The sequence below is a fragment of the Trichosurus vulpecula genome, chromosome 9, assembly GCF_011100635.1.
Source record: "Trichosurus vulpecula isolate mTriVul1 chromosome 9, mTriVul1.pri, whole genome shotgun sequence".
Taxonomy (NCBI): domain Eukaryota; kingdom Metazoa; phylum Chordata; class Mammalia; order Diprotodontia; family Phalangeridae; genus Trichosurus; species Trichosurus vulpecula.
Genome location: NC_050581.1, coordinates 175411915 through 175425217, shown reverse-complemented (window position 1 = coordinate 175425217; position 13303 = coordinate 175411915). Strand labels below are relative to the sequence as shown.

At 40.3% G+C, this 13303-nt stretch overlaps 1 protein-coding gene across 1 annotated transcript; it reads left to right on the top strand.

Annotated features, from left to right (window-relative positions):
- Positions 1 to 448: 448 nt before the first annotated feature.
- KBTBD8 (kelch repeat and BTB domain containing 8) lies at positions 449 to 11524 on the top strand. The gene is made up of 4 exons (XM_036739735.1): positions 449 to 543; positions 901 to 1117; positions 5466 to 6568; positions 8125 to 11524. Exons 1-4 carry the CDS (start codon positions 528 to 530, stop codon positions 8586 to 8588), a joined length of 1800 nt encoding a protein of 599 aa, XP_036595630.1. The 5' UTR covers positions 449 to 527; the 3' UTR covers positions 8589 to 11524.
- Positions 11525 to 13303: the final 1779 nt, after the last annotated feature.

Below are 13303 nucleotides of genomic sequence, written 5' to 3'. Positions count from 1 at the left end.
TTTCGTCTTACGTGCTCTGGGCCAGCCCCTCCCCTCCCCCACGCGACCGCGTGGCCCCGGTCTAGGCCTCAGTTTCCTCGTCAGTGCAGTGAGTGACACCTGCCGCGCCCAGGCACTGGGCAGCTGAGGGACCCAAGGGGACTGCGCGGACCCCGACGCGCTAACGCGTATGGTGGGGAGCTTTAGAGTGAACCAAGATGATCGAGAGCGCCCTAACTCGAGGACAACCCGGCCCGCCCCCTGACAGGCCTCATGCCCACACCGCAGTCCGGCCGCCGCCGGCGCTCCTCCACCTCCCAGCGACCACGCGGGGCCGGGCTGAACCGGACTACATTTCCCGACACGCATCTCGGCGGCCTCCGACCAATCGGCGCCCGAGGGGCTGGGCTTGGGGGCTGGGCCCGGGGGCCGCGGCCTCCCATTGGCCGCGGCGCTCGCTGACGAGCCGGAACCGGGGGGAGCAGGGGAAACGAAATGACATTTTCTCTCTTCTCCTCACTCCGCTCGAGCCGGGGCCCCTCCGAGACATGGCCGCGACGGGAGGTGGGTGCTGCCGCGGCCCGGGAGCGCGGGGGGGGCGGTGACCGGGGCGGCGGTTGGGGGGTCCGGGGCGGGCGTGGCGGTGGGCACGGGGCCTCCCCCTGTCCCTCTCTCCCTCACTCTCCCGCGGCTCCCGTGGGCCCCGACGGCAGCTGAAGCCGGGCCGTCCGCCCGCGGGGGCCCCGCGCGTTCGCGTTCCTTCCCCCGCCCCGCCCCCACCCCCGCTCCTTCGCCGCGCCGCCGCGCAGGTCTGTGGTCCGTCGGGGCCGCGCCCTGGAGTGGCCGTGGGCTCGGCGCGCGTGGGCCCGGCCCGGCCGCAGGCGCGCGTGGAACCCAGGGCTTGTGCCGCTCTCTCTCCAGCAGATGCGAGTAAGTGTCCGCCGCCGAACGGCGCCCCGCCCGCGCCACCCGTGGCCGGGCCGGGGCCCATGGACGCCGCCCACGCGTGCAGTATCCTCCAGCAGCTCAAGACCATGTACGACGAGGGCCAGCTGACCGACATCGTCGTGGAGGTGGACCACGGGAAGACCTTCTCGTGCCACCGCAACGTGCTGGCGGCTATCAGCCCCTACTTCAGGTACCCCGCCTGCCTCAGTTTACACCTGCAGAAGGAGGGAGGGGGCCGCAGGGGTGCCGAGGACTCTCCACCCTCAGCTGGCCTCAGTTTACCCCCCAGTAGAAGGAGGGAGCAGGACTGGAGGGGACCGAGCTCCCGTTCAGTCTACTGTAGGCCGCCCCAGTTCTGTTGCTTTCTTAATGCTCTTTTCAGCTGGTCATACATTTATTAATCCCTTACTGTGAGCAAGGCTGTGGTTTGCAAGCTTTGCCACCCCGTAGAAGTACTTAAAAGTTAGTTGACTCCGGAGTTCTGGTAGCTTAAGAGACTAGAGAGCCCAAAGGCCTCGGGGACTGGTCAGGCAGTCAAAACCGCCAGCATTTATTAAGCTCCTGTTGCGTGCTCAGTTCCGAGGCTGGAAAGACAAGAACAGACCCTGCTCTCCAGGAGGAAACAAGAGGCTGGCGAGATTGGTGGAAGATAAATGAGATATAACGTTGCAGGGAAGACACTGACCTTTAGGAGGCCTTGGGAAAGGTTTCTCGCACTTGGGAAATGGGCTTTCCAGTCCCAACTCTGAGAATTGTGTGGGGTTAAGTCCTGTAACTGATCTGTGACCTGGGAACTCTCAGTAGACCATCTGCAGCCTTAGCACAGCAGGAGTTCCCTGAACTGTCTTTGAAATAATGGAAGAGGGAGTAAGTATTTATACAGCGGCCCAGGCCCTGTGCTAAATACTGCAGTTGTTATCCCCCTTATACCTTTGTGGAAACTGGGGAAAACTGAAGTGAAGTGAGTTCCCCAAGGTCACACAGCTAGTAAGCTTCTGAGGCAGGATTTGATGTTGGGTCTTCCCTGACCCCAAATTCAGCATTCTATGAACTATGCCCCCTCACCTTCTTGAAAAAGAGAGAAAGAGAAAGATGATCTTTAGATGTAGTTCTGCTTTGCATGTTGCTTCTGAGTTCTTCATGCTCATAGAGTTCAGAACAGTTTATGACTTGTTCATTGGAAATATATGCCTCTAATGATTTAAAAACCATTTTTGGGGCATTTTTTGAAACTTGTAATATTCCAAAGAATTCAGAGTTTTGGATTGAAGGAGATTTTATAACTCAGAAAAAATGTCAGACTCCAATAGACTTCCTGGTTTTTTATTTAATTTGTTTTAGGTGCACACTTTTATGTTTTTTTTTTTAAGAAGTTGCCCTCTTATGGGGTATAGAAATCTATTTTGCCCTACAGGAAAATAGAGAGGAGAGGGATGGGAGAAGGAGAAGGGGTGATAGAAGGGAGGGCAGATTGGGGAAATGGGTGGTTGAGGTTCATGCTGTCCTGGGGTGGGGGGAAGGGAGAGTTGGGGAGAAAATTTGGAATTCAAAATCTTGTGGAAGTGAATGTTGAAAACTGAAAATAAATAAATTATATTTAAAAAATCTGAAAAAAAAGTTGCCCTCCTGCTAATCTAGCACGGGTGAGGAACTTGTGGAACATGTGGACTTCTGGGTCCTTGGGTACAGTCTTGACTGAGTCCAAGTTTTACAGAACAAATCTTTGTTAAGGAGGTTTGTTCTAAGAAGTTTGGATTTGGTCAAAGGGCCACACTTGAGGACCTAGAGAGCCACGAGGCCATAGGTTCCCCACCCCAAATCTAAAGATTCACATTTTGAGGGGCAAGTTTGTATTTTTCTCATAAAATATAACATTTTTCTCATAAGATTTCTCACAATCGTGGGACAAAGTAGCTTCGTACTGGATAGACAGACATATGTCTGTCAGCTAAAATCACTGAATGGGATAGAATTTGCAGTTGAAAAGGATCATAGACCTGAACCTTAGACTAGCCCTACTATGTGCCTGACACTAGTAGGTATTTAATGCTTGTTGACTGTCCTCAGAAAGGGGACCAGTGACTTGAGTATATCAGCAGCTACTGCATAAAATTGGGGAAGGTTAATGTTCCTTTGGGAATTAGCTACGGATTTCACTTAGACAAATTATACTTGTTCGAGTTTAAATGATACTCCATTATTTAAATGAATTTGAAGATTGAGCAAGAAAAATCAATTTAAAGAAATATGTCATAAGATTTTCTTTAAATACTGAAGAAGGTAAGTTGCTATTATTCTAACTGTAAGATATGATCTAAAAAGAAGAAACTGAGACCAAAATTTAGGGAACTAATTGCTGGATTCCTGGTAGAAGTTTTTATATACATGACTTTCTTGTGGCTAATATTTCTCTTCATTTGAGTTATGGAAATTCATAAATTGTATATAATTTCTATATCTTGTCTTACTAGTAAGTTGTATTTGGTAGCAAAACACTTCTGGTAGGTGGTGTTTTGTAGTTATGTTGACTTTTCGTAATTAATGGCAGGTTATATGATGGTGGCTACCCAAATGAGTAAGCAGTTTCATTGCTGGTTGCTCTATTTAAGGTTATCTTAACTAAAATAAGTTGTGCAAAAGGGCCAGGCCTCTTCCGCTCACTTGTGTCCTCTCCACCCCAGCCCCTTATCCAAATTATTAGTCTTTTTCATAATGGTGATATTGAAGAATGCTTTTCATGGCTAGTTAATCATCTCTGATGTTTGGTGCCTTTCTTTTTAGTTTTCTCTATAGCTATTGGGCACTTGTAGCTCTTAGATTTGGAAAACAAAAACAAAACAGCTTCAATCTGTGAACACATGGGAACATAAATATTGTTTTATTTTAGCTTTTGTTAAGAAACCATAAAAATCTGTATAATAAAGCAAAATAACTATATAGAAATTACATCTTAAACATTTAGTGCTGTAATACTTAGCAGCACTCTTGTGCATGGTATATACCTCCATATTAATTTGTTACAAAACATGTATTTTAAAAATTCCAACTGTTTGAGGGAAGTTTATGGACTTGGTAAATATCCATTTCATAAAAGAGAATGGAAATATTGCCATTCGAGGAATGCTACTTGTTTCCCCCAAAGGACTTTTTTTCTTCTTTCCCTTCTTTCAAAAAAATGACAAATGCTCAGGTTTTATAATACATTATATAGTACCTAGAGGTTGTAAAAGTGATTTTCTGACACTATTATTAAATAAAATCTGCTTTGACTTTTATCCTTAGACTTAGCAGTATACCTAGAAAGAGAAAGCTTTAACAAATAACTTTTATAACTGACTTATGTTTAAGAAAAGCAGAATCCAGGCTCTCTAATTCCCTGGCCAAGAATATTATGGCAACCCTTTAATCTTGTTTTAAAAAACCATACCATTTTCTGTTACAGGTAGAATTTATTAATTTAAAAGACATATCACTCTCAAAAGGCTGAGGTAGTTGTTAAACTTACTTTAGAAATGTGAAGGGTTGAGCTATTCTTCCCATAATACATACTTTATTTTTTTCCCCTAAGAGAAATTTATGGGAAATATGGCACTTTTTCAGCTGGGGAAAGATAACGAAATTTTAAAACAAAGATTACAAAACGTCCAAGTGTGATTAAAGTAATCACATAATTTTTATTTACAATAAATAGGGAAATATTAGTTATAGGACAATTAATTTTCACAGATAATGATATAGGAATTAGGATATAACTAAAACAGACTTGAAGGACGTGTATATTTTTTAAAATGTCTTAGTTTCTTTTTTAGCCAGAGAACATTCAGTTTAATGTATCTCATGATCCTACTTAATTTTCCTCATTATGTAATTTGACATCTGTCCTGCAGATTACATCTACATCTAAGAAAATATATAGTTATTTTGAGGTATATTGCAAGTATCTGAAATTTTCATGAAATTAAATTTCCGTTGATTTTGGTCTTGTGCATGAACTTTACAAAAAGTTGATGGATTTGGGGTGTAGGCCACTGTGAAGTTTACAGTATAATATGAAATATAGTAATAAATATCTTTCTACATCTGGTCATTTTATTGTCACACTACAGATTTAAGAATATAGTCAGGATGCCTAGCAATTATGTCTCGAACATAGGTACATGATAAGTCTTTGCCCATGTGTCTGTACTACATAGTTGGGACCAAATAACCTCCCACATTTGGAATTTATTGGTATGTGGAAATAGCGATGTTTGTTTATCGGTCTTTTCTCAAAATTATACTGTCTTTAAGACTAGCACCTCTGAAGAAAAGGCTTGCTTTCTTTTTTTTAGTGCCAGTTCCCTTAAAAGTCTGAATTTGAGAACTTTCCTTTTGAGGATTGTAAATCTTTCTGCCCTTCATTTAGAATTTCAGGAAAGCTTATCAGCAGATTGTTCAGATATTTGTGCAATTTGTTTACTTTCTACTTTCCTACTTGTTACAATGAAATTGTAATACCCAAACGCCATTCTAACTGTCTTTTTCCCCCCTTTCATCAGATCAATGTTCACTAGCGGCCTTACCGAGAGTACGCAGAAAGAAGTGCGTATAGTCGGCGTTGAAGCCGAGTCAATGAATTTAGTATTGAACTATGCATATACCTCCAGAGTCGTACTCACTGAGGCCAATGTCCAAGCTTTGTTCACTGCAGCGAGCATCTTCCAGATCCCTTCTATACAGGACCAGTGTGCTAATTACATGATAAGTCATTTGGATCCACAAAACTCTATTGGGGTTTTTATCTTTGCTGATCACTATGGTCATCAGGAGCTAAAAGACCGATCACAGGAGTACATCCGTAAAAAGTTTCTGTGTGTCACCAAAGAACAAGAGTTTCTTCACTTGAGAAAAGATCAGCTCATCAGTATACTAGACAGTGATGACTTAAATGTCGACAAAGAGGAACACGTCTATGACAGTATCATCAGGTGGTTTGAACATGAACGAGAGGGAAGAGAAGCGCATCTTCCAGAAATATTTGCCAAGTGCATCCGTATGCCTCTGATGGAAGACACCTTTGTTGAGAAAATTCCTCCCATGTTTGCCGAGGCCATCGTCCAGAAGGGGCCGTGTAGTGCCAATGGCTATACACAGAGGCTTGGGATGACTGCATCAGAAATGATCATATGTTTTGATGCTGCCCACAAACACTCAGGAAAGAAGCAAACAGTGCCTTGTCTCGATATAGTCACAGGGAGAGTGTTCAAACTATGCAAACCACCAAATGACCTGAGAGAGGTGGGAATTCTTGTGTCCCCAGATAATGACATTTACATCGCAGGAGGCTATAGGCCAAGCAGCAGTGAAGTCTCCATTGACCACAAGGCAGAGAGTGATTTCTGGATGTATGATCATGCTACAAATAGATGGCTACCCAAAGCTCCTTTACTTCGAGCCAGAATAGGTTGTAAACTGGTTCATTGCTGTGGAAAACTCTATGCAATAGGTGGGCGTGTTTATGAAGGTGATGGGAGGAACCCCCTAAAATCTGTGGAGTGTTACGACAGCAGAGATAACTGTTGGACAGCTGTTAGCCCAATGCCTGTAGCAATGGAGTTCCACGGTGCTGTGGAGTATAAAGAAAACATCTTTGTTCTACAGGGTACGTATCAAGTGATTGCCAGGCTTTGGAAAGATGCTATACCTTTCTTCCTGCTGAGGGAGAGTTACCCATAAACCTCTGATTAGAACAATTCCTATTGAAAAGTTCTATGAAAAAAAGTGCATTTTGAATAAAGTGTCAGTCTATTGTCTAGCACTCATTTCATCTGGAATAATCACTATTTAAAAAACATGTTTCTTGATATATAATAGAGTTTAACTGAACACTATAAAAATATTCTTAGGCTGGATTGAAATACGTAGCATTAGCATGCTAACAGTTATTTTCACCCATGATCAAGAGAAGCTTTGGTTCATATTTATGCATATGTGTTTTATAATCTTCTTGAAAGTAAGAGATAGCTGAATTTATTCCTGTGTAATTGATAACGTTAAAAAAAACAGTTATGTGACCCATCAATCAATTCCCAAAGGTTATGAAAGTTAACTGTAAGTAGTCTTAAGTTGCAGGTACACATAATGATTGTTCTCTTAGTAAGAGATGATTGTTGAATTTACATATGAGGTATAGTATATGCTATAAATATCAATTATAGATGTGTGTGTATGCACACATGTGCACACACATATATATGTGCATATATACATATATGTATATGTGTGTATATATATTTTTGCATACCTTCACCAGATGGATTTAGATGGGCGTTTCTATGTTGGCAAGTGATCTGTTCAGTTTTCAGTAAGGCCTTTATTTTGCCAGGGTGGAAACTGCCCAGTATTACTATCTACAGCAGCTTTATCTATTTTAGTGAAGAAATATCTTTTCATTTTTCCCACCTTTTGTTTTTCAACTGTTTCAGCACAGTAGAATCGTCAGCCTAGCTTGCCCAAGTGCACCTCTTTGACTACCTGTTGCTACCATTCCTATGCTATGGGTTTTAAGTTAAAAAAAAGTTCTGCTACTACAGTACATATTGAGTTTTATTTATAATAAAGCTGTTTCTATATGCTGGTACATTTCCTACAGTACTAGTGCTGTTTTGAGCTGGCTAAATGAGTTTCTTCCAGTTAACATCCCTGTACTGTCAACAGCTTCCTATAATTTCTATGTAACATGTTGTTTGCATGGGAAGCAGGAATTACTTTTTAAACCTTTCCAACTTAATGATCTTAATCATAGAAAACAACTAAAATCCCAAACTTCCTACCAAAAGATTAGCTCAACACAAACTCTGTGGAGTCTGGAGAGATACAGGAATGAGTGTTATACTCATGACCTTTTAACTTTCCCTTGAGAGGGTGCCTAAATACTAGTAATGTGATCCTAAAACCAAACTCTGCTACAATGAAACAACTCTCATGCTCCTGTGTAGCTTATCATAAAGAAGTTTACCCTTGTTTGAAATAATAATGTACTGTGTAGTTTGAGTCATCTTGTGAAAATGTATGTTACAAGGTAATTTACAATCTACAAGTGATTCTGTGTTTACTTTTGAAGATCATGAAATAATTAGTTTTCCAAATACATTATCTTCTCTGTGAGACAACTCCAATACCCGAAACATAAAAATGTCTATTCTTTTTGCATCTTAGGAGAATCTTTCCTCTGCTATGATCCTCAGAAAGACTACTGGGGCTTTTTAACACCTATGACTGTGCCTAGAACCCAGGGCTTAGCAGCTGTATATAATGACTCTATCTACTACATAGCTGGAACCTGTGGAAATCATCAGCGTATGTTTACCGTGGAGGCCTATGATATTGAGCTAAACAAATGGACTTGCAAGAAAGATTTTCCATGTGATCAGTCTATAAATCCATATCTGAAACTCGTACTTCTCAATAATAAACTCCACTTGTTTGTTCGAGCAACTCAAGTGACCGTGGAAGAGCATGTCTTCAGGACCAGCAGAAAAAATTCGCTTTACCAATATGATGAGGGGACTGACCAGTGGAAGAAGGTGTATGAGACTCCAGATCGCCTCTGGGATCTTGGTCGTCATTTTGAATGTGCCGTTGCTAAACTGTATCCACAATGTCTTCAGAAAGTACTTTAATGGGAAATAGGCCTTAGGATCTGAGTAGTAATGATACTTGAGGTGACATGTCTTACAGGAAAACAAAGACATTCTGTCAGTATTTAATGGAAGCTGAAAGAGTCGTGTTCATGGGGATGGGTGCTTTTAAAGATTGCAGTGTGGGGAGGGATTTGCTCTCATACTTGTGATGTTTTCAGTTCAGCAAGGGGATGGTGACAAAGTGCAATTAGCATTTTTTCTGATATAAATTTAATCATGTCATTCTAGAGGGTTTCTGTGATTAAAAGCAACTAAGATGTCAGAAGAACCAAGACAACTATGCACTACTGCAGAAGCTTGGATAGCATTACTGGATGTGGATGTCCAAACTGGTTCGAAGTGACTTCTTTTAAATACGGGTAAAAATTTGAGGCAATATCACTAGGTCTTTACTTTAGCTGTGACTTAACCAACATAGAGGAACACTCCATTAAGTCCTGATTCTTAATATTTATACATTTTTATGTATGCTATTTCAAGTATACTGAGGTGTTTGTTATATGTTCAGCTGTTACAATAAGTTTTGAGAAAATATCAATCTCAGAAAAAAAAAAGCTGTTTTGGGTAATTGACATTTCCTATGTGGAATTTAAGTCAACCTAATGATATAATTTAGCAGTTTTCTGGCAGTAAAATGTTTTCAAGTGCTAACACTTGTCTTGTTTGGGGGAGACAAAGATAATAATCCAGTAAAGGGCTTTTAAACCCAAAGGCGGCTGGTGCTAGTATACTTCCATTTTCGTGTGGCCAGGTAATGTTACCTTGCCTGACTGTGCTTGTCTTTCAAAGTGGTCTGCTGGTTTTCTGGCCAGAGTATATCATCTGGAGACCTCTTGATTTGAGTGGGATTCTGCATTTAAAATGATAGCAGAATATGGCCATTTGTTGATTTCAATTTCTCTCATTCTTATTTTTGGAAAGTTGAGACGCTTTATAGTTTTTGTTTTAGTCTTTCTTGCATGAAGTTGGTTCCCAAACTGCTTAGTAGATCTGACATTCGGCTCGTCCTTATTCCTCCATTTCTCTTCATCCTCACATCGTAAAAATGTTGTATCTGTTCTCCACAGAAGAAAATGTGAGAATTGGCCTTATTTTTGATAGTTTTTTTTTAAAGGAAGAGATGTGGTGAACCTAAAAATTTTTAACTTGAGGTTTTTTTTTTTTCTGTTTTTGTATATTTAACATCAAATTTATGAAAACTAGATCCTTTTCCTAGGGTTAGCCTCTGCTTGATTGAAGGGGCTTGAAAAGGGGGAAAAAAGAGATCTCATTTTTTTAAATCAGTCCTAACATAACCGCATCTTTAGATTCCAAGTGTCATTCTTTATATTTGACAAATTTCTAGCACTAATCTAAGTACATTCAAGTGAAGAACAGTTCATTTGTAATATTTAAGTAAGGCAGATATTTGGATCAGTAACTTATTTTTTTATAGTCCTTAGACAAGTTGACAATAGCAGTTAAGTATAATCCAGAATCTGTCCTTATCACATGAGCAATTTTTATCTTCTTTAAAGAAAGCAAACTGACATAGTTCTTATTTAAATATTGCACAAATTTTAAAGTGATACTGTGAAACAAAAAATTTTTTAACATTGCCTCCTTGCATCACATACCTCATTTTCCAGAAACTTACCAAACTGCTTCATGGGGAGATGTATAAGTAGTGGGAGTTTTCTGAAGCAGATTTTAAGGTTGGTGGCGTCTATAAAAGTTCCATTTTAGAGTGGAATCCTAGAAAGTGAGACATGGGCTTTCTTGGTGTTTGTTACAATGCTGTTTTGTAGCTATTTTTTTTTTTGAAGTACAGGTCAGTCAGTTAAAATGTTCATTTCCCACCCCCCCCTCCCCAGTTTTTCTTATTCTTTGTGTAAATTGTATAATTTTCTGTAGGGCTCTATCTGCAAGCTTTTTGAAGCACCCTTCCTTCCTTCCAGTGTTGCATTAGTCTGTAAAAACTATCCTTGCAAAGAGTGTTAAGCGTTAGTTTTTTGTTTTAAAAGCTTGGTTGACTATTTAGATTTCCTGCTGCTTTTTGACAATCTGTATTTATTTAGTAAAACAAAATTTTCAGCATATTACTTGAAAACATGACCTAGAAAATTTGATTTAGCAATTGACTGATCGTATGATTGTATAGGAGTACAACATGCTGTAGTTAATTCTACAGTAAGTTTATTTTGTTGATCTGCACTAAAATACAACTTTTGTTGTTGTTTTTTGTTTTATCCATTTTATGCTGAGGGTACGATTCGAGATGACAGCATATTCAAAAGCTAAAGCCTGTAACTTGCCATGGGAATGAAATCTATTGAATCTTAGGTGTGCATAATTCTTTGTCTAAACAATAATCTAGCTGGGACCTTTTGCCACTTTTAAAAGCTTTCAAAAGAAGGCCTTAAAGTTGGATTGGTGATGGTTTTTGCTCTTTAGTTAGATTTTTCAGGTAAATTTTCATAGTGTGGGGAAAAAATTGGTCAAAGGTACCATAAGCACTATAGAATGAGAAGTTAGGGCAGTGTTGAAAGATTATTTATACAGCATCTTCTGGTATGTTTAGAAAATGTGAACTAAGACTTTACAGGAAAGTGAAGTTGAAATCTGTTCTCCATCTTCATTTGTTATGGTACACAGCTGATGTTAGATTTAAGTCTCAAACTGATTGCAGTGGTGCATGAGACTAGGTGGATGTGGTCTGTAAGGCATCAAATTCACTGTTTAAGGCAGTTTAAAATGGCGTTCAATGTTCAGTGCTCAGGTATGTAGTAAGAAGTACTGTAGTCCGGGGTGGGGGAGGGATGGGGAGGGGGAAATGTGTGGAATTTTTAAACATTTTGCCATAATTGCACAATTTTGCATTTTTACTTGATGTCATTTAAGTTTCTTATAATAAAACCTATTCTTGTTGCAAACATGATTGGCTTAAAAAATTTCTAATGTCTTTAACCTCACTACTATGATCCACTAGTAATAATTTCTTATATATGATTTATTCCTTTAAATATCACTTAAATATATGCTGTGTTAAATATGAAATTAAAACAGATCACTGCTGTGAAACTAATTGGTCTTTTTAAGGAACTCTGTTGATGGCCTAAAATTTTGATGGATAAGGACACTCACCTGTGATCCAAGGAATTTTCATTTCATTTAGTGTTGGAACTCCCTTCATTAAAGACAATAAATCCCAAATTTAGTATAAAGTCTCAGGTAGAATTTGAACTGGGTGGGTGGTGGGTGGGAGGGGGCTTGCCTCAAAGCCTAGCACAATGTCCATAGTATAACACTGCAAATCTTTGAGCCAGTTAGGATGATGAGTATTTTACTCTTAAGTTGGTTTTTTACTAAGATCTCACAGAGGTCCCCTAGAATTTTGCTGCATTGCCTTAGTTTACACTCCTTAACTGCTATGGTATGGGAGTGAGTCCTGAGGAGTTTTGCAAGTGCCTTTTAACATTTAAAACCATATCATCTGTGTAGTATAATAATTATTCACTCCCAATTAGGTACAAACTGAAAATGATGGCAATCCAGCTTGCCTTGCTTTTTACTTACAATTAGGTAGAACATGGTGATCATTTCTCCTAATCAAAGGCCATTTCCTTTGCTAGGAATAATAATCCTTAAGATTAATAATCTCTATATAGTATTTTTGCACTTGCATGCAAGTCTGGTTACATCCTTCCGCACCCTCAAAAGGCAATCTTGGCTTCAGTATCTCCTGTTGTTTTGGTCTTGTTCTTTTTGGGTCCTTTCGTTTCTCCTATCTGCATGGTCCCAAACTCAGTAGGAGTTGTTTCTGGTTGTCTTGATCTTAGATGCCATACCTCTTCCTTCAGATTCTTGACTTGGCACCCATATCTCATTGGATTGATGCTAGAATACTGTGAGGTGGGTAGGACAAGGAGAATTCCCTATTAGAGAGTAGCTGAGGTTCTAAACTTCTCCTTGGGTCACTCTTAGCTTTCATTCCCATATACACAATGCCACATGGGGTGGGCTATGGAGAAAAGTAGAGAATAGAGAGCAATGAATTTTAGAGGAGACATTTGAGAAATCAGAATATTTCCCTCCTCGCTTTAAAGACAGTTTTGGCATAGCAGAAAGAAGGCTAGATTGGGCTTCAGGGGACCTGGCTTCCAGTCCCACAACTAGCACTTGCTGTCTCTTCTATGGGCATCACTCCTACCCCTCTGGACTATAGTTTCCTCATCTGTAAAATGGTGACCTCTGAGTCCTCTTCCACCTCTAAACCGATGAGTCTAATACGTACATAAGGCTTTATGTATTTCAAGATCACACATAGGTGACCTGTACGTTAGAGACAGGAAAAATGTTGGATTGCTGGATTTTACTTTCCCACCCTCTATGAGTTTTTGAGGAACTTAAGTTCTAACTGAAGAAAAGAAGACTGAGGTGATGGTGTCCTGGCTGGGCGATACTCTGAGGTGTTGTGCGTCTTCCCTTCCACTAGATGAAATCTCTGTCGTTGCTCTTCTCCGGAAGGATGCGAAAGGGTGATAGAATTTGGACTTTTGATAGCCATGGAATGAAATCATTTTTGACCAAGTCCTAACTCTTTAGTTTGAAGACCATAATGCTACTTAGCATCTATCACATGTTTAAGTGGTATGTATGATGGAGAATTTTGTTCATTTGTGAGCGGGTGACTAAAAGTGTTTTTGGAAGAAAAC